The sequence below is a fragment of the Ambystoma mexicanum genome, chromosome 4p (genome assembly GCF_040938575.1).
Source record: "Ambystoma mexicanum isolate Mex_15411 chromosome 4p, UKY_AmexF1_1, whole genome shotgun sequence".
Taxonomy (NCBI): Eukaryota; Metazoa; Chordata; class Amphibia; order Caudata; family Ambystomatidae; genus Ambystoma; species Ambystoma mexicanum.
The window spans coordinates 1,236,943,952-1,236,970,415 of NC_090927.1; the positions used below are offsets into that span (position 1 = coordinate 1,236,943,952).

The 26,464-nt window shown below is 41.0% G+C and overlaps 1 protein-coding gene across 3 annotated transcripts in view; it reads left to right on the forward strand.

The window, feature by feature from the left end:
- The window catches only part of TRIM67 (tripartite motif containing 67), a 480,288-nt gene that overhangs the window by 435,656 nt on the left and 18,168 nt on the right, over positions 1 to 26,464 (forward strand). For all 3 annotated transcript variants that reach the window (XR_011260520.1, XM_069606899.1, XM_069606900.1), the window contains exon 9: positions 7,101 to 7,263. Coding sequence is in view for 2 of the 3 variants with exons in the window: in XM_069606899.1 (XP_069463000.1) it covers positions 7,101 to 7,263 (163 nt within the window). In the remaining variant the exon portion in view is untranslated. The remainder of the gene's footprint in view (positions 1 to 7,100; positions 7,264 to 26,464) is intronic.

The following is a 26,464-nucleotide window of genomic DNA, read 5'->3' on the forward strand; positions in this document are numbered from 1 at the left end:
CAGAGCACTGTACATTTTGCAGTCTCACTTTGCATTGCCCCTCCCCTAATCACCAAACTCAAAAGCTCATGGCGCATTGTCCCAAATATGTGACACCATCCCACAATACCGACAATATAGTGAATGGCATATATATGTATATATATATGAGACAAACTGCGTACCTAAATACACTTCTGGGAGCAGCAAAGCAGTGGGCAATCTACTGGTCTGCATAAAAGAGATTCACCACGCCGTCCACAGCAAAAAATTACTTTATTGTAGGTGCCGTGGAGAGAAGAAATCAGGCAACGACTCGTTTCACAGGTTAGCAAACTGCTTGATCACATTTGTGGAAAACAACATAAACATAGGACTTATAAATAATGTCACGACTCTATGGTTGCAAATGAGAAATTCTCGTAAACTCTATGGTATATGCATTGTTGGCTTTGCAAATGTCGGAATTATTGTACATATTACATATTGTAATGTCTGAATTAATGAAAACTCTATACATCAACCAATGACCTGGTGCTGAAAGTAGCATTGATGCGGAATGAATTGCGATGCATACGCTAATGCAAATATATAGGTCATCTGTCAAGCACATTGCGCAATATGTGTACACATCTTGCATGCTTGCCATTTCTCCTCCATGTTTGTTATGCTAATAGCTCTCTCGTTCGTGTCGGGTACGTTTAAATAAAAACTTGAGAGCATGGAAGCGTAGCTGTCAACTATCCGTGAACAAGAGCAGATGATTAAGGCAAAGTTACGGAGGAGGCGGCCATAAAGGTCAGCGGTCTCTGTTGCAGTGACACGCTCAGTGCATTCCGGTGCAATTATACAACTTTCAGCAAGGTGAGTCATAGTATGTGAAAATAGGCAAAAAAATTGCAAAATATGCAATGCTCTGCAAAAGTGCCAAATGCAGTAATAAATGTGCAAAGTTACAATAGTATAACGATCTTAGTGCATGCATTTGAATCGTCGGCAATCAGTACAAGTGGATGACACCATTCAATTGTGCCGCAAAGGCATCCTAAACTGATAAGGCAAAAATTGCATTGTAGTCCAGGCATTAGGCTGTTAGTCCCAAGCGTGAAGCATAATCAATGTGCAAATTGGCAATGGAGTACAGAATATGCAAGTCTTTGCAGAATACTAGATATGTTGTGTATGTACAATGTCACAACATTATAAAGTGCTTAGTGCAAAAATCATACACATAATTGGTAGACCTATAGTGGCATCCAACAACAAGATAGAATAAAACAAGGCCCAGGTCTAACACAGATGACACCCAAGGACAAGTTATGCAGTGTCCAATAATATGAGCGTACCTTTAGATAAAGTGTCTAATGCAAAAGTTACAATATAAAAGTACAGAAACACAAACACAGATTAACAATGCAGCTTATCAATAGTAAAATACAGAGTATAAAATACTCAATAACATACAAAACGGATTAAATATGTGCAAATCGCAACATGAAAAAGTGATTCAGACAGTATATGGATCTGCAAAAGCAAACAGACATATTACAAAAAAACACTTGATACAGATGTGATAAAAATTAACCATTAGGATGACTAAAACAATATCCAAAATTACAAGACCTTCCAAGAGTAGAATATCAAATACAGATGATCCAAACAATCTGAACATTTCATAGAGTGTCTACATGGGTTTCCCAGAAAGAGGATAAACCTCAAGTTCCCAAAAAGGTGTACAGTTCCTCATCCAGGTTATGTCCCCTGGTTTTTTTTGTTTCCAAATCCAAAATACATTTGGTCTCGAGTTGTCTCAATTGGAGTTCTTGATTTCCTCCTCTAGGTGATTCTGGAACCGAGTGTATGCCAAAAAATGCAAAGCCATCCAATTTGCCTGCATTAGCTTTTTCTTAAATGTACTGCCATAGGGTATGTGGGATCAACATTCTTGATGGCACGTATATATATGGGAGCACTCTAAGTTTTAATTTGCCAATAGTGCTCCCAACATACAATTTTCTTCAAGGACAAGTAAGTACATAGACCACATAAACAGTGTTGCAAGTGATCTTAGACATGATCTTACTATCAGTAGCAAAGACAGGATGGCAGTAGCTGGTTGTGTTAGTAGCATATTTGCATGCCTTGCATTTCGTGCATCTGTAAAAACCTGGAATGCTTCTGCTCAACCAAGAATCAGCCATGATGTTGACATTCAGGCTCATATAGCTTGACACCAGGCTATCTTTTAATGACATAGATTTGCGAAAAGTAATGTTGATCTTGTCGCCCAAGGTGTTACCTAAATGTTCATCTAATTTGAGCACATGCAAACGTTTATTGGTTATTTGGCGAATGTCATTCAACCAAATTGCCATAGGTTAGAATCAAGCACGTATCTTTATCTTCTTTGGCCGCATTCAAAATTGAATTAGATATTAGAAGAGAAATCTGATCGTTCTCTCAGTCTTTGTTGTACGCCCTTTCGAGAACTTTATGGGGATATCCACGATTCGGGAGTTTTTTGTCCATCAATGCACATTCTGTGTCAAAAGTTTCGATTTTAGAACAATTCTTGCGAATTCTAATAAACTCCCTATACGGTATACTCCACTTAAGGGCCGTGGGATGGTTGCTCGTTACGTGCAGTGGTATATTGGAACTTGTAGGTTTTCTGTAAAGTTCTGTTGTAAGTTCACCTTGTTCCACTTTAACAAGAATATCCAAAAATACAATAGCAGTCTAGTTGTGGCTTTCTGTGAACTTCAAGTTCAACTGGTTAACATTTCAAATGTTCACAAAACCCAGCCATTCTTCAGCAGTGCCTTTCCAGATGATGATGATGAATAAATCATCAATGTAGCGTAGCCAAAGTGCTATTTTATCTGTATATCTACTGTTGTCTGGGTTCCATACCACAAATTTCTCCTACCACCCCATGGTGAGGTAAGCATACGGGGGGGTAGGGGGAGGGCAAATGTGGTGTCCATGGCCATCCATCGGAGTTGGATGTAAAACTCCTTATTAAACAAAAATATGTTATTTGTGAGACAGTGATGGATCATCTCCAAAATCCTTTTCCCATGTTGTAGATGAATCATGGATCTTGTGTTGAGGAAGCACTCACAAGCTCGTAGACCGTTGATATGTTTGATTGACGTATAAAGGGACGCCACATCTAATGTAGCCAATAGAAACGAAGATTGCTGCAGTATGCCATTTATTTTGTTTAGAAAATCCTTGGTGTCTATGATGGTAATGAAATCACAAAAAAAACAAAGGTTTCATCCACCAGTTTTTCTAATAGGGCTCCACAAAGAGTAACGATGGGTCTGCCAACATAGTGCTCAGTAAGTCAACATGCCTGGGTCCAGAGCACTGTACATTATGCAATCTTACTTTGCATTGCCCCTCCCCTAATCACCAAACTCAAAAGCTCACGGCGCATTGTCCCAAATATGTGACACCATCCCTCAATAGCGACAATATAGTGCATGGTATATATATATATATATATATATATATATATATATATATATATATATATATATATAAAATCTGTTTGGGCAAATAGAAAAGCCCTTTTTTAGCCACAGTCTCAAAGCTAGTGTTTAATAGTTTCAGGCCCGCCCATCTCTCTTTTGAATTACTTGAATTAATTCCCTTCCCCCAGCATCGCCCCACTCCTTTGCATCCACCCCTTGGGCCCCTTTCTAAAACCCAACCCCAGTCAGTCTCTGCTGTCTCTGGGCTGCATTCTTCTGCCACCTTATAAGTGAGAAGGTAAGATTTCCATGCATGTCTCTGCACTTTGTAATGTGATTTTGATTTGGGTGTGGAGAATGAATGGACTGTGGTGATGGGCATAAATCTACGTGGTGCCACAGAGATCAACACCTGTATATATATATATATATATATATATATATATATATATATATTTAATGAAAATACTTTGTTAAGGGGACGTCATGGTTAAGGTGCACTAATAAAAACCAATGAAATACAATGAAAAACCTCTTTTAAAGGTTTAAAGGGACGTTATGGTTACAAGTAAAACCAAAAAACCCTGGAAATTCACCAGTTATGGTAAGCTAAGCAACCGTAACTCGAGCCACCACCGTGCACTGCTAAGACTAACACCCAGGACATCAAAGATGACATCACAAATGTCATTGTTGACAACCATGGAAAGGGAAGGTGGGGTTCCATACAGGGCCCTTCTTCGCTTTCCATGGAAGCCTGTAGAAGGCGAAAAGAGAACCCTGTGACCTTATTACCACGAGCACATTTTTATTCCCATTCAAATCTATCCCAATTTCGAATAACTTCACCACAAAGCCAGTCCCAAGTGGACATGGCCACTTTAACCCCATGTGTTGTCCCTCGTGGTCATGGCCAGTAGCCAGATTGTCCAGATCATGATCTTATTCTGTGACCTGGACAATCTGGCCACTGCCCATGGCCACAGGCTACACCTCAGTCACCAAAGATATATCACTATTTTTTGTACCTACATTATGACACTTGTCAAAAAATAAAACATGCACACATTTGCAAAACCATGCTTTCAGGTCCTTGCCAATGCTCCTTACAAAGGTTTGCTGGAAATACACCCATGTTTTATTTTGTCAAAAGTGTCAAATGTATGCACATACAAACGTCATATAACCTAGCCCCCACTTGACAAAATCCATTCAGACTTTACAAAAACATTTATATCTAGATCTATAATCTTTTTGCAAACCTTTTTGTAGATTTATGAAATGGCACCACATTTATAAGCCTTTACAATATTTTGGGACCCCCCCTCTAATTCTGCTCCCTCTTGACAAAATCCTACCAAACTTCGCAAAAACATTTATATCTAGATCTATTATCAGTTTGCCAAATTAAGTGTAAGTTCGACAGATGGAACCTCATTTATAAGCCTTTACATTATTGTGGGACTCCCCTCTAATTTTGGCCCCTCTTGACAAAATCCTACCAAACTTCGCAAAAACATTTATATCTAGATCTATTATCAGTTTGCTATATTAAGTGTAAATTAGTCAAATGGCACCTCATTTATAAGCCTTTGCATAATTTTGGGACGCCCCTCTAGTTTTTCCCCCTCTTGACAGAATCCCACCACACTTTGCAAACTCATTCGGGATCAGGTCAGGAATATAAGTGCGAAATTTCATGCATTTTCATTAAGTAGCGCCAAAGTTATAAGCCATCCAAAACCTGCCCCCAAACATCTGAAGTGTCCCCGAACTTCACAGGACTGTTCGCCAGCATCCGAACTGTTCTCAGACTTTCGTGGCAAAAAACACCTGTTTTTTTGCTTCTTGCAGCCATATCCCATCCCATCCTCATCACCCCTCAGCTCCCCAGAGATTATTTGATAAGTTTGACAAGTGAAAAGTTGTGTTTTTTATATGTTTTTACTGCGATGTCCGCGGACAGCGGCCGCCGTCCACGAATCCAAGATGGCGGGCGCATCGAGAAAATGTGACGCACCTCACGCCTCATCCCAGCCAATCAGAGAATATGTTGTGTGTCCGCAGACATGACGCAAGCCGATTAGCCAATCAGTGTCCTGTCCGCGGAGCGAACAGGGACGTGTGTCCGCAGAGCGGACACAGATATCACTAATTCTTTTGACTTACATTTTGGACATTTAAAAAAATGACCAAGCCGCCACTCCTACCGCACATTTGGTGAAAAACCGTCCAGCAGTTTGGGCTGTAGGCGTGAGCAAAGTTTTTCCCCATTATGTCTATGGGAAAAAAAGACATTTTGGGACCCCCCTATAACTTTGCCCCCCATTGACCAAACCTCACCAAACTTTGCAAATTCAGAGTGGGCCATATACTTTTCTTGCAAAGTTTGCTGAGGATTCGTCCAGGGGGAGCGAAATTATAAGCCGCCCAAAAAGTGCTCTTCCTATGGGTTTAGCAACTTAACCATAACTACATGGCCACTACCGCAGGCCATGTAATATATGCTATAGCAAGTTGCATAATTTATTTGAATGTTAAAAGTTTGGTATTGAATGTGTTTTGTGTGTGTGTGTGTGTGTGTGTATATGTATGTATGTATGTATGTATGTATATATATATATATATATATATATATATATATATATACTTGTTAATACATACATTATAAATCCACCTGGGGGATTGGAGGGAATTGTTGCGAGCCTTGGAATGTATAGTTCTGAATAATATATAAATCCATGGTGGCATTAATGTAGCCACATTTGAAAGGGAATTGGAGACAAGAATTTGAACAATGCCCCGCTACCCAATTCAAACATTATTGCACATAACTGAGGTGGCTAGGTAAAAGTGGAGGAATTTGTGTTTTTGGCCACTTCTACCGATCTGCCTCACCTGAAAAATGACCCTAATGGAGTCAATATTTGTCCAATGTCCATTCTGTCTCTGTTGTATGTCTAAGTATCTCCCTGAGAGGCTTAATGTCAGGCTGCTGACACTGTCTCCCATGGTGAGGTCTGGCTGGAGTACTAGACTATTTAATGGCAACTGTGATGCATCAGTGTGGCAGGCCAATTTCCGAATTAGTAGAGTTGGTCTTTGTAGAGGCCAAAATATGAGCTCCCCGTTATTCCCTACCCCATTCCAAACATACATATGCACACTAGCTTCTGACAGGACACTAACCCCCACTTCTTGCATGGCTATAGCGGTGTCTCTCCACAGACAGGGGTCCCACTCTCACACACTGGAGTCCAGCTCTCTCTCGCACACTCACACACACACACGTGTGTGGTGCTCTTTCCCTTTACTGAGAACCTGGCATGTATCTAATTTGCCCTAACGGCTCTGGGGATATGTTAATGAATTACCTCACCCAATGGGGGGGGACGGTGGAAAGGGAGAGAGAGGGCGGGAGAGAGAGAGAGAGAGAGAGAGAGAGAGAGAGATTACTGAGAAATATTCCTCACACCCAATCCCTATTTTTACAGATGTTTATTGCTACATAGTGTTTTAGCTTTTCGTCTCTGAAATCATGTAACCCAGAAATAGAACTCTGTGACTATTGTGGGCTTCTAACACTATGATGAACAATGCCACCTAATGCATAGTCATTTTGCCTCTTATCCTCCTCAGGTCAGAAGGTGGTGTCTTCAAGGGCTCCACTGTTGGCGTTCTCTTAGACCTGAACAAGCACGTGCTTCAGTTCTTTATCAATGGACAGAAACAAGGCCCTGCAGCTTTTGAAAACCTTGATGGTGTCTTCATGCCGGCGATTAGCCTCAACCGAAATGTGCAGGTGCGTTTTCCTCAACCTAGAACTGTGATGCTGCCATCGTGGCAAACTAAATGCATGTAAAGATCATGGGTGAGCTTGAGGAGCACCTTAGAAACACTTGTGTATAGGCGCGTTACAAATGCCATATCATATCATATATCATATATCATGTACTCATCAGAGTTCACTTGCATTGAACAATGGTTAAAAGGGAGCAGATGATAGCTCAGAGTCCGATGACCACCTGAACTAGAAAGCACTACCATTGTAGAAGCTGTCTAATATCAAAGCCACATGTTCTTATCACTTCATGGCCAACTCAGCCTTTCATCGTTCTATGTTTTTAAAATGAGCACCAAGCCAGTTGGTTGTTAATATGTTCTTGCTTGTACTAAAAAGCATTGCTATACCTGAGTTTTGAGGTTAATTTAGTTGTGCAACTCCAGGCCTCAAGGGCCAGAATCCTGACATGTTTTCAGGCTATCCCTCATTAATATTCATGAGCAAAAATCATTTAAAATCATTGTATGTACATTTATCTCATGAATATTAATGAGGAGTATCTTGAAAATCCAACATGTTTCTGGCCCTCGAGGCCTGGAGTTGGACATTCCTGGCGTTAATTAGTTCAGCGTATTTGAGTTCAAGCCCAGTGGTGAACCACATCTGGGTCAAAAGGGGTAGCATGCCTCTCCTACTGGCTTTGCAGTGAAAATAAACAGACTTTCGGGCAGGTTGCAACTTTTTGGAGTATTTACTGCCTTCTCAAGATCTGCCATGAGGGTCCACTTGCAGGGCTTGCACTTTGCCAAAAAAAGACTGTGGCTGTTTTCGCTAACAAGTCCCTCCTCCTGTTGAGTGCAATATGTTGGTCATTCGCATTCAGACAGGGGATCTGTGTTTCAATGCTCGCATATGGCTTTGTAAGTGAGTAGAATCACAAAGTTAAAACACCTGAAAAACCTGGTAGGGTATGAGGCCTGATTGTTCGATGCGTGTTTCTCCACTTTTGTGATGCTACAAATGTTCTGCACATCATGCATAACAGCAAGTTACATGTATCAGTCATTGACAATGCGCACCTGATTTTATCGCACAGGCTCTGATGGCCTGTGCCTAAGTCTTAAGTAGAGCAACACATAGGAGAGTTTGCTGAGATCTCGAGTTGTCCCAGGTGTAGCCGATTTGACCAGCCAGTACTGACTTTTAGGTGCATGTTATGCTGCCTTCTGGTCCTTGATGTTCTGTATTTATAATGTGTACAGGAACACAAATAGACGTGAGATAAAACTAGAGGACCTACAGTGTATTATTTGAGAACTAAGTTTCAGCATGTATGTAAGAAGTATGATTTTGAGTGAATTAGGTATGTTATGGGGAAATTGGTAGTGTTAAAACTGCTTTACTAGCCTTAGACCTTTCATATTCGGTAGTTTTTTTCATGCACATTACTGTTATAATGGCATGTGTCAGAAGACAAAAAGTGTTACTTGTGCTCATTAGGCGGGTTAATCGCATTTAAGCAGGTCTGCATACATGTAGATCTCCAGAGATGTTTGTGGAACATGCATGCATGTGTTCGATTTTGTCAGGGCCTTTTTTGCCTTTCATGCTTAGTCTATAAAATGAGTACCATTTAATTTGACAAGTGTAATGGTGCTGTGGCGCTACTGTGAAGCAATTCAATCTACTCCTTGCACCATGTATTCTTTAGACTGATGTGGTGTTGGAGACTGGCGTTTCAAGCTCCAGGAGGTGATTGTTTAGGTCTTTGTCCCTACTTTGACCTTGCATTGGATCACCTAGAACTTGTTTAATAGTTTGCTAACCCCCTCCTATCCCCCCACCCTCCTTGCTGGCTCTGGTCCCATTCATGCCATGCTCTGATGCACCCCCTTGTCAAGGCCAACATATAATCCAAGCACTCTGGCATATTGTTTGGGAGTGTTTCACCCATCCACTCTATGCAACCACTTAGTTCTCATGGAAAATACTTTAAAACCTCACTGCTTTACTTTCCATATTGAGAACAGACGACAGCCCTGGATTTCAAGTCCCATCTAGTGCAGAGGAACACATTACAACACTAGTTACTGACATTTGTAATCTCATACGACACACAATGTGCTCTTTCAAGCGCTATGATGCCCTGCATTTCATCATGAGAACTCCCATACATGTATTTCGTTTTTTCCCAATCGTCGATAGGCCTAAAACAAAACGACTTCTACCGCTCTACGTCAATGCACTACACGCATACAACAGTCACCCGTGTCCAAAGTGGCTCACTATGCCATGTCTAAGCTTATATACGCATGTACAAGCATCTAAACCCGGGCATTGGTAATGTAGAGGTATGGACAGGGACTCACAATTAAAACACAGTTTCCTTGAAGCCTACTATAGTGCAGGCATTATTGGTGAATAGTGATGCACAGTGCTGTGCTTAAGCATGCATGGGCATGTACATGTACAAGGTGTACAACCAGGAGATTGGTGGTATATGTTATGTAATGTTGTTGTGATTTCTACCACACGCCGTTGCCACTTTTCTGGTCTCCAGGCACCCAGGCAGATCTGACAAAGAAGGTGTTTGGCATGGGTTAGTTAGTTGGATTGAGAGGGAAAGGCCAAGAGAGCATCATTGAGGTGCTGTCGTTAGCTTCAGTTCCGAAAAACCGGTCACTGTGTGCTAGTTTGTTTTTGGTTGGTCCACGTTGTGTGGTTTTTGGTGGGTGGTTGTACAAAGGTGAATTATGTGCGTCGTGTGGAGAGCCAGTAGTGTGCTTGTAGTTTGCTGTGTTTTTGTGGCAAAGGTATGTGTCTGGTTTCTTCAGTGTTGGGTGGCGGGTATGCAGAGAATTAGAGAGTTGTTAGAAGGGTTCGTCGACTGTCTGAGTCGTTGGTGTTTGCGGTTGAGTGTTTTATTTCTCTGGTGATCCAGTTTTGGAGTTTCTTATTGTATTGTGTTGGTGGTTTTCCTTCGCTGGTGTTCCCTCTTTCGCTTGGTAAGTTAAAGAGCCATGTGTTTAACAGTTTCCTGATTTTTATTTTTAGGTGATCTTCTGTTGTTCGTATTTCCTTTGGAGGAGAGTTCCAAAGTCTCACCACTATGCATGAGAGCAACAGACAGGAACTTTAAAAAAGAGTGCAGCATTCTAAGCTAGATGTAATTCTCCCCGTCAGGGCTGTACTTGTTAAATCTAAGGGTGATGAGCTCAAATGACTTACAATCAAAAAACACGGTTTGATTTTTGTAAACAGCTTGGGCAAACAAAAATAAATCTAGAAAATAGGGGGTTGTTAGAAGTAAACACTAAAAGGCAACAGCCCTGTGATCTGGGTTCGAATCTCTCCACCATTACTCTACTTCTTTGCCTATTTTTCATTTTCCTAAGTTCAAGATGACCACCTGCCAATTGCCTGTGATTGTGCAAGGGCATGGTTGAACACTAACAGTGTCAATTTGTTGCTGTGGCAACTGTCCTCCCTCTGGATGACTTGGCTAGTTCACCCATTGCTCTTTTCCCCCCTCACTCCATGGTAATGCCACTGCATTGGTAGGGTGTTTGAACGGGCCATGAGCAACATATAATCTTTCCAACAACTGAAGTGGGTGGCAACAATTCAGTCCAACTAGATGACCAATGCTTGTCTACTCTTTTGTTTTTAAATGTTTTTTCAAAATAAAAAAGTCAGAGCAACAGAAGGTAGCATTTGAAAACAGCAAAAGGAAAAGAGAACAACAACAACAAAATGAAAAGAGCAGGAAACGTTGACACTCACTGTGATTAATGGATGAAGTACCTGCAGCACTCCCATCCCCAGTTCCCATCACCTACCAAAGCCGAGTGTTCATATTATTAATTAATTCTATTGGTGGATAGAATAAAAAAAATATAATTATATGAACAGAATCATTTAAACGTAATAGGTGTTTATTGCCAGATTTGTACAAAATAACCTTTTACATTTTAAGCAAAATTCAGGCGAAGGACTTCAGAAGCCTGTACTGTTTGCTTTTGTTTTATTTTTTACGAAATAGAGCAGTCCTGCCTGAATCTGCACATCACTTAAGTGTTTACTTCATCACTATTTATGTGTAGACTTTGCTAAGAATTACTATTAATGCGGAGGGTAAACAAATAACAACATGCCTTTCACAAATGGAGTGTGGGGTGATGGTGCATTCTGATGCATTGGGCCTCATTACGACTCTGGCGGTAGCCGTGCCTGTAATACAGGGACGGTGCCGCCGGAGTCGTCATTTTTCCGGTGCCCTGGAATGGGCAATTACCGGGGTATTACAACCCCGGCGGATCCGGTAATTGCCCATTCCAGGGGAATGGGGAAGCTGGATGCACCGGCACGATTCGTGAATGGTGCCGGTGCATCCGACGTGCTCTGCTCGCGGGTGCCTTTGCAGCCGCCAGGTCAGACCTGATGGCTGCAAAGGCACCCGCAAGCAAAACTCGTAGTTTGCCGGTCTGGGAACTACGGTACTGGCATGCTTACTGGTAACGTAGTTCCCAGACCGGTAACCTTGTAATGAGGCCCATTGTGTTCTTTTACAAAGTTCATGTACTCTTGTACATGATTCAAGGACACAGCATTGGTAGTGTAGTTGTTTGAACACTTGACTTGAAAAAAGGGAGCAACCATAGGAGCTGGCGACAGAGGTCTCTAACATTGCTCTACTTCTGTTTTAGTTGTTTTCCCTTAGGGCAAGAATGAGCTGATTAAATATTTCTAACATACCCAAACATCTTACAAGCCATTTGTAATAAGATGGCTAACCTTGTCCTTCCAGAGGAAGAAGGTGTGGTCAGTAAAGGTTGGCATAGCTCGCATACTGCCTCAACAGGATAGTCACACCTACTTTCTACATTGCACATGCAAATGTTCTTGGTCACCTCCCTGAAAGTAGTTTAATTACTGTGTGTAAAGCTGGGCAGTTCCTCTTATATGGCTTGAGGGGTATTTTGGGATGCAAAATGTAGACAGATGAGTAGTCAAGTAATGTCTGGATCAACCCTTGCAGACACAGCGCTGTCAGAGTGTGAATATAGTGAAGTAAGGGTACCAGATGACTCTGAAAAAGTCGGTGCAATTAAGATATTTATAGGAGCAAAGAACAAACCGACATAGCATTTTCCATTCTGGAGAGACTTATCCAGCAGCAACTGATACTCCTGATTTGGCCTTCATTAATCCAGGACTACAAGTTCTAGATGGCAAAGCATAATCTTGGGAAATCCTGTCTCAAACCTTAATATTGACATTGTTCACAGAATACAGTATGGGTGCTCTGTGTTGGTGGGTAGCTGGAGACTATTGTACTCCACTTTACTCCGACGAGCGCTTTAGACTACACACAGAATGAATGATGAGCATACTTGTACAAAATCAGAGCAAAAGAGTCTTTCTTGTCTATGGCGGACAACTATGAAAGGCATGACTATTTGGGAGCGGTAGGCTGCCATTTGATAGGTGGTGTGGCTACAGTGCCTGGGTTTGCCAGTTGCCCTATGAGCATTACTCGTGATGAGGGATCGAATTAAGTAAATGTACATATTTAGGTCAATGATGGCATTCTGTGGCCGGAGTCAGTCCCCCTAGGCTATGGATGCCCTACCAGAATCTGCCTCTAAAGGTATAAGTAGCTACTGTATAGTGTTTATACTTGTACAAATAACATTTCATAGCACTTCCCTGTAATGGAACACTCTCTAAGTAACTTACCCTGAAGATCACTTTATATTGAACAGAACATTTCTAAATTAGAATTAATAATGTGTGGGGCAAAATAAATAATAGGATATCGTTGACAAGGGGGATCAAACTGAAAGGTCCTGTGGCTGCTCACTTGCAAGGCAAGAGTTTAAATCTCTGGTCCACCAGTGATCTGTCATTAGCACGCAGGGTGCCAGCCAATTAGAGAAACGCGGCCTACATCTCATGGTACAAGGCTGCGTTCCATCCTGAGACAGGCACCCTTTTCCCTGAGTTTGCCATGTTCTTCTTGGCCCGGAAGCCCAGTGCCTTTTCCCACCACCTCCCTTGCTTGTCCCTCCCTGCCTCCTCACACTCTTATTTACGTACTCCAGCAGCTTCTGGTCCCAGTTGAACGTTCCTTACCTTGAGCTGCCTCCCACAACATAACCATTTCAATGACAGGCTCTACTGCGACCTGCATGCGTTTCGCAAGCTAGCAGCAATAGTGCCCATGTCAGCGGCCTGGATCAGCCAGTAGAGTCACTGGGGACTGTGTTGAATGCACTTGCTTCACTTGGGCACATAATGTTGTCCTTGGGCTGTTACTGCCAATCCAGCCCACCGCGGCAGGTATTATTACTTATCCAAAGGAATATGAGGCTGGTTTCATCCAAGCATTGTGAATAGAGCATACATGTGTAGTTATGATGACCCCTGTTGAATGCAAGCAGAGACCAGGTGGTGAAACGTTTGGCAATGCCTTGCAGTGCTCTTCGGCTGTATCACAGGCATATTGTAGGCCAGAAATAATATTGATAGTTGTTAGGGAAATAGATGTTTCAGGTGAGAAAAAATGATATGTGCAGATGTTGCTCTCAAGTGATGTTATTGAACTTACAATATCAAAGTGAACTTAAGCATGCAAACTCTCAAATGAGAGGCAGCGGATTCCTTTCTTTTAGAGCAAGACTGAGGCAACACGCTGCATGGTGAAGTGCTTGAGAGTGATGTATTAACTGCTTTCGCCAACAGAAGAGCATGAACTTGGCATCAATAGGCTTTGTGTTTCCCGTAGTACCAACTACTATAATTGGGGGTAATGAAAGGGAAGCTGTGTGCTAATCAGAAACACTGGTTTCCTAAGGCACTAGTCTGAAGAGTGAACAGAAGGTCCAAACACGTGTTTTTTTAACTGGGTAGGACATTAAAGAAAATCACAAGTGTGTGTAGTTTGTTTACACGATGCTCCAGAGCACTTTTCCTATTTCACTTGGGGCCATGTACCATTTTGTGATTTAAATAAAACACACATCATATTCCTTCATAATGGAAACATGCAAATGGCTTTTATGTCACCTAAATAAGAATGACATAATTCTGCTGTCAAAAGAGTTCTATGTGATTTTCAGAGAGGACATTTTTATCAAAACAAAATCAGCAAAAAAAAAGAATATTTTTTTTCTATTTGGGGATCTCCCCCCAAAATCCCCCGTTTCCCTATTTTTTTAAGCTAGACTGAATTTTTGTTGTGGGGGATAGCTGCATTTTAATAGTCGAGGTGTTGTGCAAAACTGTCTTAGAGTAGTGCATGTAGTGGGCGGGTGCGCGTGCTGAGAGGTGGTCTAGAGAGTGTGCCTGAGCATGAGCGACATTATGTGAGCAGCTAGACCACATTTTTTCATGTCGGTTTGCAGTGGGACTTAGATGAGGGTGTAGTCTGGAGAGAAAGTGAGAGCGGGAGAAAACATTCTGTGTACAGCTAGACCGGATTTATTCGTGGTGGATAGCTGCATTCTAATGTAGTGGATGTGTGCTGGAATCAGTTTTCTTTACACAGGTATGCCTCCCCGCAAAACCTGGACATAGAGCAAATTATATTTTAGACAATGTGGATGTTGGTTTGAGTAATGCAAGCGCACGTTTTTGTCGGAAGGTTTCTGATACAGTTTGATATATTCCCCATTGCCTTAGATGAAATTGATCGGTTCCATGTGTTTATAACGAGTTCACTAATAATGAAAACTTTTTTAGTGAATTAAAAATAATGAAAAAATATCGATTTTTATTTCTTGTTTTTCAATTTGGGGGTTCCCCCCAAACCCCTTCTTCGCTAGTGTTATTACCCCACCCAATCCCCTACCCCTTTTTAATCCCTTACCCCACCCTAATATATACTTTTACCCAAAAATCCGATATCTTTTTGTTCTTTTTTATTCACGGAAAAAGTCATTTGTTATTGTGAATTCGTAATTTATCACTGTATACCAATTGATCACATATAGCAAAATCAGACTTTTGTTGATAAAACACATTGGGAACCTCAGATTCTTAACTGCTCTATGCCTCGTTCAAAAAAAAAATCTTGTAAAAATCCTCCATCCCCTCGCCAAATGATAAAAACATTATCTATATATCGTTTCTACATATTGATGTTGTTTCAGGAAGAGATTTTGATTTCCATAGATAATGGTCTCCTTAAAGTGATTCATCTAGTAATTGTCCGCATCAGAGACAATATTACTGCCCCTCCCCCCTCATCCGTATTCCCTTAATCTGTGTGTGTATGTGTTCTTTAGGTAGAAGGTTCTTTTCCATTAATACCAGTTTGGTGCTGCTTACAATAAAGGAAATTGGGACTTCTGGATCACAGTCAACGCACTGCCTGCTGCTTTGAGCAGGCATTGGCTGATATCATCTAAATGTGGCCTTGTTTTTTTACCAGAAATTTTCAGTTCATAGGAAATATTCAATTTTTATAAATGTTCATTTTTGGATATTTGGGCTGTATAATTCAAGAAATGCGGATGCAGACTTTCATTAATGAACAGTATTCTTTAAACAGAAAGAGTGTTCATTTAACGTGAAAATGATATTCATGGTTGCGATTGTTGCTTTGCAACATTGCAGTGTGTAAAAGCAGCAAAGTCATGATGAGCTAATTGCATCTGATCAGTCTTTATACTTGGAAAAGAACATCCATGACTAAATGTCACCGCTGATCAACATGTTATGTTCTCAATACTTTAAGATTACGCCACTATAAAGATAGACCTGAAGCAACATTTTGCTTCACCTGTTTTAATGGTAGTAGACTAGGTAAGAAGATCTTATAATCGTTGATTCAGTTTTGTCAGGATTCAAGGGAATTTCTCTTTCCTGTTTCAAATCATGAATTTGTGTGCCCGATTATTACTGTTTTTCTTTTTACAAGTTGTTTTGATCTCTGATGCCATTGGATTAGGCTTGAGCTTTGTAAAATAATTTAACAATAACAATGCCACGATAAGCAGCTGAAAGTAATTTGAAGATAAGACCTATTTAAGATACACATATATTGCAGTCTAGAAGAGGTGGAGCAACATTGAAGCAGCTTCACACTGAATAAGCAGTCCCATGCTGGTTGGAGCAGTGCTGGGAAAGAAAATAAATGGGACAAGCAACTTACCAGACAGCATCTCAAATTTTCTCTGGTGATATTTATTTAGATTTTCTCACTTTAGATTTAACTTTTTGCTTTTGTGGAAGCTTGCATTGGGATTTCATAACGTTGATTTGCATATTTTCATTTTAACATGGTGTTGAGTAGGCTTTAGAGGGGCTATGTTTTTTGCCAGGCTGGCTTCCTAACTTTTCGCTTGTGTTTGACGCAATCTGAATAAAGATGTGGTACAAGTTTGGGCACAGCGCATGTCAAAACATGCACTTCTTGTTCTGGCCAGGATAAGTAGCCCCTTACATGCATCTGGTGGATGGGAGCGAGGCGTTCAGCAGGTGAACTACTACTGTTCTACCTGTGTTTTGTACCTATGGCTGTAGAACACTAACAGGTTATTAGTAGGTTTTTAGCTTTTCCTTATTATTAGATTTGCAGTGGTTGGAGTGGCATCACATGACTAATGGCACAACTTTCTAGACAGCACCAAAGTGAGTACATATTATTAGTTTTACCGAATCATTTTTGAGATAGCTATGAACACTGATGACTGGTTGAAGGCTTAAAGGTTGAGGGCTTTAGAATCCTAGAGCTGAAAAGATGTGTAACATGCTAGGGTTGTATCAGGCCCACTAGTGCTTATACTGGCGGTAGCTTATTGTTATCTCCACTAGAGAATAAATATACATACATGCGAAACTGAAGTCTGCAGGTGTTCTCCGTGTAGCTCTTGTGCAGCCTGCCCATTCACCAAAGCAGATAGAATTAACACCCAAATATTTTAAAGGGCAATTAAGACATCACACCAATTGTCCAAACGGAAAATGATGTATAAAAAGTCTGATGCCTTTGTCCCAAAATAAATGCAAGAATGACCACAAGAGCAACCACTAAACATACTGATGTATACAGGTCCACAATCCGTAATAGAAACATAGATGCGCCCTTAAAAAAACATTTTGCACTGTGCCAGCACTCGGGGGGGATCAGCTTCAATGGCTCATTCTTGATTTATGCAAACCATTCCAGATGATCTTTGCTACTGCCCATAGGCTCTACAGATTGGAACTTCATCAGATTTACAGAATGTCCAGCCATGATTCCAGAATCACTGAAGATATACAGCGGTAGATTTTATTTTGCTTCCACGAATAGTCTGTCAGTGAAGCAGTTTGATCTTTGTTTACTTTGTAACTTTTTCAACACAGTAAACTTGTCCTGCTTCATTGGGTTTTGGTGAATTCTGGGCCATCGATTTTGCAGATGACAACTAGTACTAGCAAACCATAACCATTATTGGTTTATCTAGTTATTACACATTACCTCTTGAATATCATGTGGGCGATGAAACGACATTTTGATTATCCACGTGAGGCATGACATTGGTTGAGATCATTAAGGATTGCTTTTAAATACACAAATTCTCACATACACAGCATTGATTCCAAGTTGCCTTCTTACACTTGGCAAAAGCAAAACTGCCATTTTTACATGCAAGATGGCACTCAAAACCACTTTCATTTCGCCATAGGATGTGATTGGCTAGATATTGAACAAATGGCAAACTTGAATGGAACAGCTTGTAAGTTTACCAAGACCGCAGTGCATATCACAGTGTTTTTCTGGTAGCCGTGCTCTGCAAACTCGAGACAAGTTCACGATCTTTGAGGTGAACATGCGATAGAGTGTGCCTTCTCTCTGAATTACAATTTGGCTGTGCAAGAAGCAGTTCAGAGATACATCGTATTAGATTAGAAAACTCTTGTTTGTAGCCAACTTAAGCTCAACCTTGGCGACATCAATTAAATAGTAATGGTAAATAAGTTATTTCTAGTTGTAGAAATTGTGAAGTTGTCAGCATGAGTTTTCCCATAAATTTGTGTGGCTACTACACAAGCTAAATGCATTAAATGATTGATATATGAGAAAAGTCACTCAAATGCGCCAGCTCCTTAAATCATCAAATACATTTTTTCTGTTCAGTGAATCAAATCAAATTTATTGACATAGTGTTCTCTTCACACTAATTCAATTTTAGCTTATAAGTCTTGTTTTCAGGAATCAACTGAGTTAATTGCTTCTTTCACACAGGTCAAAATATAACTTAAACCACTTTATCCAAAATCAAATGTTATTATTTTCTTCAATTATAAAAAAAACCTCAACACGTGTTGCCCCATTGCCAGTTGCAATGGTTCATCAGGAGAAAAATAAATTATATCGGTCTGTGGAAAGAAAAAATAGGAAAAGGAAAAAAGTGTAAAATTAATGTTTCCCTTATCTATTTTTCTATAGTCAACAAAGGATAAAAAAAAATATAAATAATAATGACTCACCCACTTAGTATGACTGTTTACTTATCATTTTTCTTAAATCAGTATCCTTAATCAGGAATTTATAAACTCGTCCCTTCTGATTAGTCAGGCTTCAATATAAAGTTATTTTCATATGGCTGTAGGGAAGAGGAAAAAAAAGGGGAGGGGAAAAAAAGGGAAAGGAAAAAAAGAAAGAAAAATAATTTTTCTTTAGTGCTTTGGCTTTAGGAGAAAAATGTTTTGGTTGAGTAAGCTAAAGTTTAGAAAGGCTATTGTTGAGAAAAGTAAGTACAAATTGGTCCAATTGCATCTTACCCTGGTTTAGGTTTGCTCACTCCTCAAAAAATCACTCAATATGGCCTTGATAAGCCGTTCCGCTCTCCTCGGGTGCTTTCACATTGTTGTATTGTCAAAATACACCTATTTATAGCGTGCAGGCCGGTGCGATGACATGAACATGCCGCGCGTAGTGTTTAATATGCGCGACGCGATGATGTCATCACGCCGGAACGCTCTCAATGCTCCCGGTGGCCATTTTGGAGCATAGAGTGTCCTATAATGAGCCTAAGCGGCACCATGCCATCTGCTGCACTGTATATTTTGGAAATTTTAATTATAAGGCTCCAAACAGTGAAATCTATTGCTACTAATGTAAGTTTTATTGATAGTTCTAACTGGGTAATTTGATCAATTGTGTAAGCTGTGTACTTTTAGCGGTTCTCACTGGCTGATCTATAAAAGGGATCAAAAATGATCTTTTGTCTAATAGCTGGCCTTAAAGGACAAGATATATGCCCCAAATGTTAACTATGTTTAATGTAGAAAGGAAAGAAACGGAAATGAGAGCGAAGAATTGTCTTGTGATTATTACTTGTAATATACTGACTTGCAGAAATCTCTGCATTTAATAAAACATTCAAACAATGTTTATAACCAGTTGTACATTTCTGAATCGCAGTTCAATCCAGAAGCACATACATCCAATATACAAATCCATTTGCTCTCCTGTTTACGTAATGTTTCCTCTTTGTTACCTCCCCTCGGGTGGGAGGACATTTTCTTCAAACCAAAGATTTTTAGTAATGAAGTATCAAAATCTGGATGCTCATTGATGATATGAACAGACAAGAGTGATCAAAGGTCCTTGTGTTTAATGGCTCTGATATGTTCAAAAATTCACACCTTCAATTTCCGTATTGTACTCCCAATGTAGAGTTTTTTGCAAATACATTCAATACCATAAATCACAAAGGTTGAATTACAGTTGATCAATTGATTAATTTGCTTTGTTTTGCCATTCGGTAGATTAATTTCTTTCTTTCCTTGGTACATGAGTGGACATAGCTTACAGTGTCCACATTTATGTGTACCCCTCATTGTGGTTTGAAAAAACACTTTTTTGACGGTGGGAATCGGGCTTAGAAAACTTGCGCTAATTAGGTTCTGATTGTTGGCGCCCTCCAAAAGCAAATGCTTGGTGAGTTATCTAAATGTTTTTGCAGACTTGAATCGGTAAGTAAGATATTCCAATATTCAGATAGTGTACGTTAGTTCCTGTTTACTTAGATTCTCGAGCTGTTCAAAAAGATGTCTCAAGGAGTAGTTGCTTCTTTGTGATGAGTTGGATGTACTTGTTTGCCGATGTCTCAAAAATAGTTCCTCTGCTTGTGCGTCTCTTATGTTGAAAGCTTCTTCCATATTGATTAGTATAATGTTTTTTGCTGTCTGCCTGGGGGGCTTATGAAGAATAATTAGAAAACTCTTGTTTGTAGCCAACCTAAGCTCAACCTTGGCGACATCAATTAGATAGTAAAAGTAAATAAGTTATTTCTAGTTGTAGAAATTGTGAAGTTGTCAGCATGAGTTTTCCCATAAATTTGTGTGGCTACTACACAAGCTAAATGCATTAAATGACTGATATATGAGAAAAGTCACTCAAATGCGCCAGCTTCTTAAATCATCAAATACATTTTTTCTGTTCAGTGAGTCAAATCAAATTTATTGACATAGTGTTATCTTCACACTAATTCAATTGTAGCTTCTAAGTCTTGTTTTCAGGAATCAATTGAGTTCAAGTCTTACTGCATTATATCTGAGATGGCTATGAACACTGATGACTGGTTGAAGGCTTAAAGGTTGAGGGCTTTAGAATCCTAGAGCTGAAAAGAAGTGTAACATGCAAGGGTTGTATCAGGCCCACTAGTGCTTATACTGGCGGTAGCTTATTGTTATTTCCACAAGAGAATAAATATACATACATGCGAAACTGAAGTCTGCAGGTGTTCTCCATGTAGCTCTTGTGCAGCCTGCCCATTCACCAAAGCAGATAGAATTAACACCCACATATTTTAAATGGCAATTAAGACATCACACCAATTGTCCAAACAGAAAATGATGTATAAACAGTCTGATGCCTTCGTCCCAAAATAAATGCAAGAATAACCACAAGAGCAACCACTAAACATATTGATGTATACAGGTCCACAATTCGTAATAGAAACATACACGCACCCTTAAAAAACCATTTTGAACTGTGCCAGCACTCGGGGGATCAGCTTCAATGGCTCATTCTTGATTTATGCAAACCATTCCAGATGATCTTTGCTACTGCCGATAGGCTCTACAGATTGGAACTTCATCAGATTTACAGAATGTCCAGCCATGATTCCAGAATCACTGAAGATATACAGCGGTAGATTTTATTTTGCTTCCACGAATAGTCTGTCAGTGAAGCAGTTTGATCTTTGTTTACTTTGTAACTTTTTCAACACAGTAAACTTGTCCTGCTTCATTGGGTTTTGGTGAATTCTGGGCCATCGATTTTGCAGAAGACAACTAGTACTAGCAAACCATAACCATTATTGGTTTATCTAGTTATTACACATTACCTCTTGAATATCATGTGGGCGATGAAACGACATTTTGATTATCCGCGTGAGGCATGACATTGGTTGAGATCATTAAGGATTGCTTTTAAATACACGAATTCTCACATACACAGCATTGATTCCAAGTTGCCTTCTTACACTTGGCAAAAGCAAAACTGTGCCATTTTTTACATGCAAGATGGCACTCAAAACCACTTTCATTTCGCCAAAGGATGTGATAGGCTAGATATTGAACAAATGGCAAACTTGAATGGAACAGCTTGTAAGTTTACCAAGACCGCAGTGCATATCACAGTGTTTTTCTGGTAGCCGTGCTCTGCAAACTCGAGACAAGTCCACGATCTTTAGAGGTGAACATGCAAGAGAGTGTGCCTTCTCTCTGAATTACAATTTGACTGAGCAAGAAGCAGTTCAGAGATATATCGTATTAGATTGCTTGGGATGCAAAACGTATAGCAAATACAAAGCTGCTTCCACCTTCTCTTTTAATGTCAGCATGTTGACACCATCTGAACATTTATACAAATCACAGTTTAGGTAAGAATCCATACAACCTTGTTGTTTTGGGAGATTTGTGGCTATGGATTAATTACTTTAGCTAAATAATGTAGTTCGATTCTGTGTTTACTTGCAAATCTAAAAACCACACTCTGAGAAATATGAGAGACAAAAGGCGCTTATGAAAAGATTGGAAATCAATGTATTTGGTACAATGAAATTAAATAGCACAGAGTGTGAGCATTGCATAGGTGTTATATATACCTACCATTAAAAAACATTTAAATACACCTTTTGTACATTTAAATGCATTTTTGCATGGATTAAATTACAGATTCACTGCGTTCAGTGAATATACCGAACAATCATCTCAGTCCTGAAGAAGACCTGGCCATTCAATCAAGGGCTTGTGAAGTCGAAACCTATGTTGGTTGGTTGCCAATTAATATTGCTTACTCTAGTAAATTTTGATGTTGTACAGAATGAAAACGTGAGCCAATACTAATGTATAATTATTGTTTTTGTCATCTAATTTGATTTAGTGTCATTCATTTCTAATGTTTTCATATGTTTGTATTGCAGTCAATTATGCAACATTTTCATTATGACCTGTATCTATGAATGTTTGTACTGACGTAACTATATATTGTAAGTTAAAACTAAACATTCTTTTCCACAAAATGTCTTTGGGGTTTTTCGACACAATTATCATCCGTAATGTGTGGTATTTAAATGCACTTTAGGGAACTTCCATTGATATATTGATAATGCCCCAGTTCCTCAAGAGGAATATATAATAATAATAATATAGCTGACCGAGGTTGCTTCCACCTCCTCCCCTCGTCACCTACTAAAGATACTAGTCCGCTTCCCATCCACCCTGAACTACACATTACCACCCGGACCAACATTTTGTTCGCTGTCTCTCTGCTCTTTGCACCTGCACTCACTATCTTGAGGCACTTGCACACCGACATTTACCATGGTTGTATTCCGCACTGCTCATCCTACTGACCTTACAACCGGACTCAGCCTGCTGCATGTGCATTCTACTACACTGATGTGCGTATGACTTGAACCCAGCTGCGCCGTATTTTGTACTGTTCTACCCGATGTGCCTGAGATTTTAATCTAGCCGTGCCGCATTTTGCATTGTCCTACCTGAATCTAGCTGTGCCGCATTTTGCATTGTCCTACCTGAATCTAGCTGTGCCGCATTCTGTACTGTACTACCTGATGTGCTTGAAATTTGAATCTAGCTGTGCCGCATTCTGCACTGTACTACCTGATGTGCTTGAAATTTGAATCCAGCTGTGCCGCATTCTGCATTGTACTACCTGGTGTGCTTGAAATTTGAATCTAGCTGTGCCGCATTCTACACTGTACTACCTGAACATTCTGTGCATTCTGCACTATACTACCTGATGTGCTTGAAATTTGAATCTAGCTGTGCCGCATTCTGCACTGTACTACCTGATGTGCTCGAAATTTGAATCTAGCTGGGCCGCATTCTGCACTGTCCTACCTGAACCTAGCTGTGCCGCATTTTGTATTGTACTACCTGATCTGCTTGAAATTTTAATCTAGCTGCGCAGCACTTTGCACTGCTCTACATGGATGTGCTTGAGATTTGTTGCTACTGACCTGCCCATACTTGCTGCTAGCTACTGCACCTGTACTGCCCAATTTTGTTATGCTTCCTAATTGACTTGTGCCCATGTATGCTACTCTGATCTCTTTTGCACCCCTGATCTGGATGTGCCCTACTGCCTAGACTGCTGTAACTTGCAACCTCAACCAGTGATTCCCACACAGACCCGTGCCTCACTACCCTCCAACTTTGGTAACATGTTACCACGCCTGTCCACCCTAAGGCCTCTGTTCTCCTTATTACAAGTACCACTTCTAGTGTGGGTATCTATCTGGATGCTCTACCTCTCATCTACTAACTTAGTGGCACTCAGTACCTTGCACACCACATCCATGGCCTCCACCTACAGTCCTGCCGATACCTATCCAAACACGGTACCTCAGAACCACAACATCTACCTTAATGCGCCTGCCTTATGGCTTGACCATTTCGCAAAAAAACCCACACCTAACCAACCTTGCCCTACCGCCCTAAGAAACATAAGACTAGGCTCTAGACTTATGGGCAAAAAGGGTCACCCTATGCACCCGAACCTATATCCAAAAACCTTGATGATCAGCCCGCCCCCACAAACGTCCACCTCACCCACGCCCCACTGCCTTCAGTCCAACCTTGCTTTAACAAGCAACGTCGGCTCAATCAAGGCTGCTCTGATCAACGCAAGGTCCTTAGCTGCCCACTCTTTCGACATTGCTGATCTGATCAAGACTCAGAAACTCGACCTCGTCGCCATCTCTGAGACCTGGCTACACGCTGCATCAGGCCCTGCACTCTCTCTGGCTATCCCCACAGATTACTCCATCATCAGATGTGACCGCACCTCAAGAGGTGGAGGAATTGCATTTATCTACAGAAACTCACTAGGACTTAGAACCGTTCCCAGCATTAAGGTGTAATCTGCAGAGTTACTCTCTGTCAAACTCCAACTCACAGCCAACCAAACGGTCACCATCCACCTAATTTACAGACCCCCTGGTCCTCCTACATCCTTTGTGGATGACATTTCTGCATTAGTACTTGACAAAGCGAAATCTAACTATCAAACCATCATTCTTGGTGACCTTAATCTAGGATACCAAGACCTTAATGATTCTGCGGCCCTCGACCTTGCCAACACCCTAACAGATTTAGGCTTCTCTCACCACATACAGGAACCAACCCACATCAAAGGACGGACCCTTGACTGGCTCAGTGTCACCAACTGCAATATCAGCGTACTCTCGAACGCCCCTTGCATCTGGTCCGATCACCACATTATCACCTTCAGCATTGACACAACCTCCCTACCCTCGCCCTCCACCGCCCCAGCCACCCGCACTAGAAATAAAAAGAACATAACCACAGAAAAACTACTCCCCCTCATCCTTCCCACCCTTAATAATGCTCTCGACACTTGTTCTGACCCTACCATCTTAGCTGACATATACAACCAGTCAGTGCTTGCAGCCATCAACTCTATTGCCCCGTTTAAACTTAGGAGATCCAAACAGCACGCTCACCTCAACTCGTGGTTCACTCCCCAACTCAGAGTGCTACGTAAAGAGAAACGCATTGCAGAATCACGCTGGAAAAGCCACCCTTCTGACACCCATAAGGACGGTCTTCTGCTAGCCACCCTTAACTATAAAGAAGCCATATTCCAGGCTAAAAAAGATTCCTACAACAACCGTATTGTCAGCCCAGTCTAACACCAAGGAACTTTTCAAAATCTTTAAGGAACTTGAGACACCTGCATCCCCCCCCGCCCCTGACCCGTGTACCAAAGACAGTACCGGGTGCACGAACATTCAGACAGCACTCCTGGGTAAAATTGCTACTCTCCAAACTAAAATTAGAGACAAACAAAAATTCCTACAGTCTGACCAACCACTGACTACACCTTTACTTAATACTCCTCTAGCCAATCCCTCTCATAAACCTTTCTCCTTCTCCCCGCTCACTACCTCGGAAGTAGAAATCATTACTAACCTCAAACCGTCCAACTGCCAAGGTGACCCTTGCCCAGCACTTATCATCAAGGAAGCATCTCACGATTTAGCCCCGTTCATTACAGCATTCATAAATGCCTCCTTCAAGTCGGGTATAGTCCCGGATAACCTAAAGGATGCGTGGGTTATCCCACTTCTCAAAAAACCCTCCCTTGACCCTAACATCCCAACCAATTTTACACCAATCACTACAGTCCCGTTCTTGCTTAAGATCCTGGACCGCGCAGCCTACCTGCAGATTCAAGACTACCTCGAATCTAACAATCTCCTGGGGTTAAGACAATCAGGTTTCCGTCCTAAACACGGCACTGAATCAGCCCTGATTGATCTGAAAACTCAGATGGAGACACTAAAGGATAATGGGAAGTTAGCGCTTCTCCTTCTCCTTGACCTCTCCGCGGCCTTCGATTTTGGTCAACCACCAAATACTTTGCCAACATCTTAAAACTGCGGCCCACTTCTCTGATTCTGCCAATGCCTGGATCCACTCATTCCTGAACAACAGATGTATGAGGGTCTTCTCACCCACAGCATCAGCAGACCCTTCCCCCATTCACTGTGGCATTCCCCAAGGCTCCTGTGTGTCCCCTATGTTGTACAACGTATTCACGAAGCCCCTCTTCGATGTGCTTGACTATCTGGGTGTCTCCTACACAAACTATGCGGACGACACCCAGATACTCATTCCTATCACGGGCGATTACACTGCAGATACCAAAGCCGTGAATGATGTC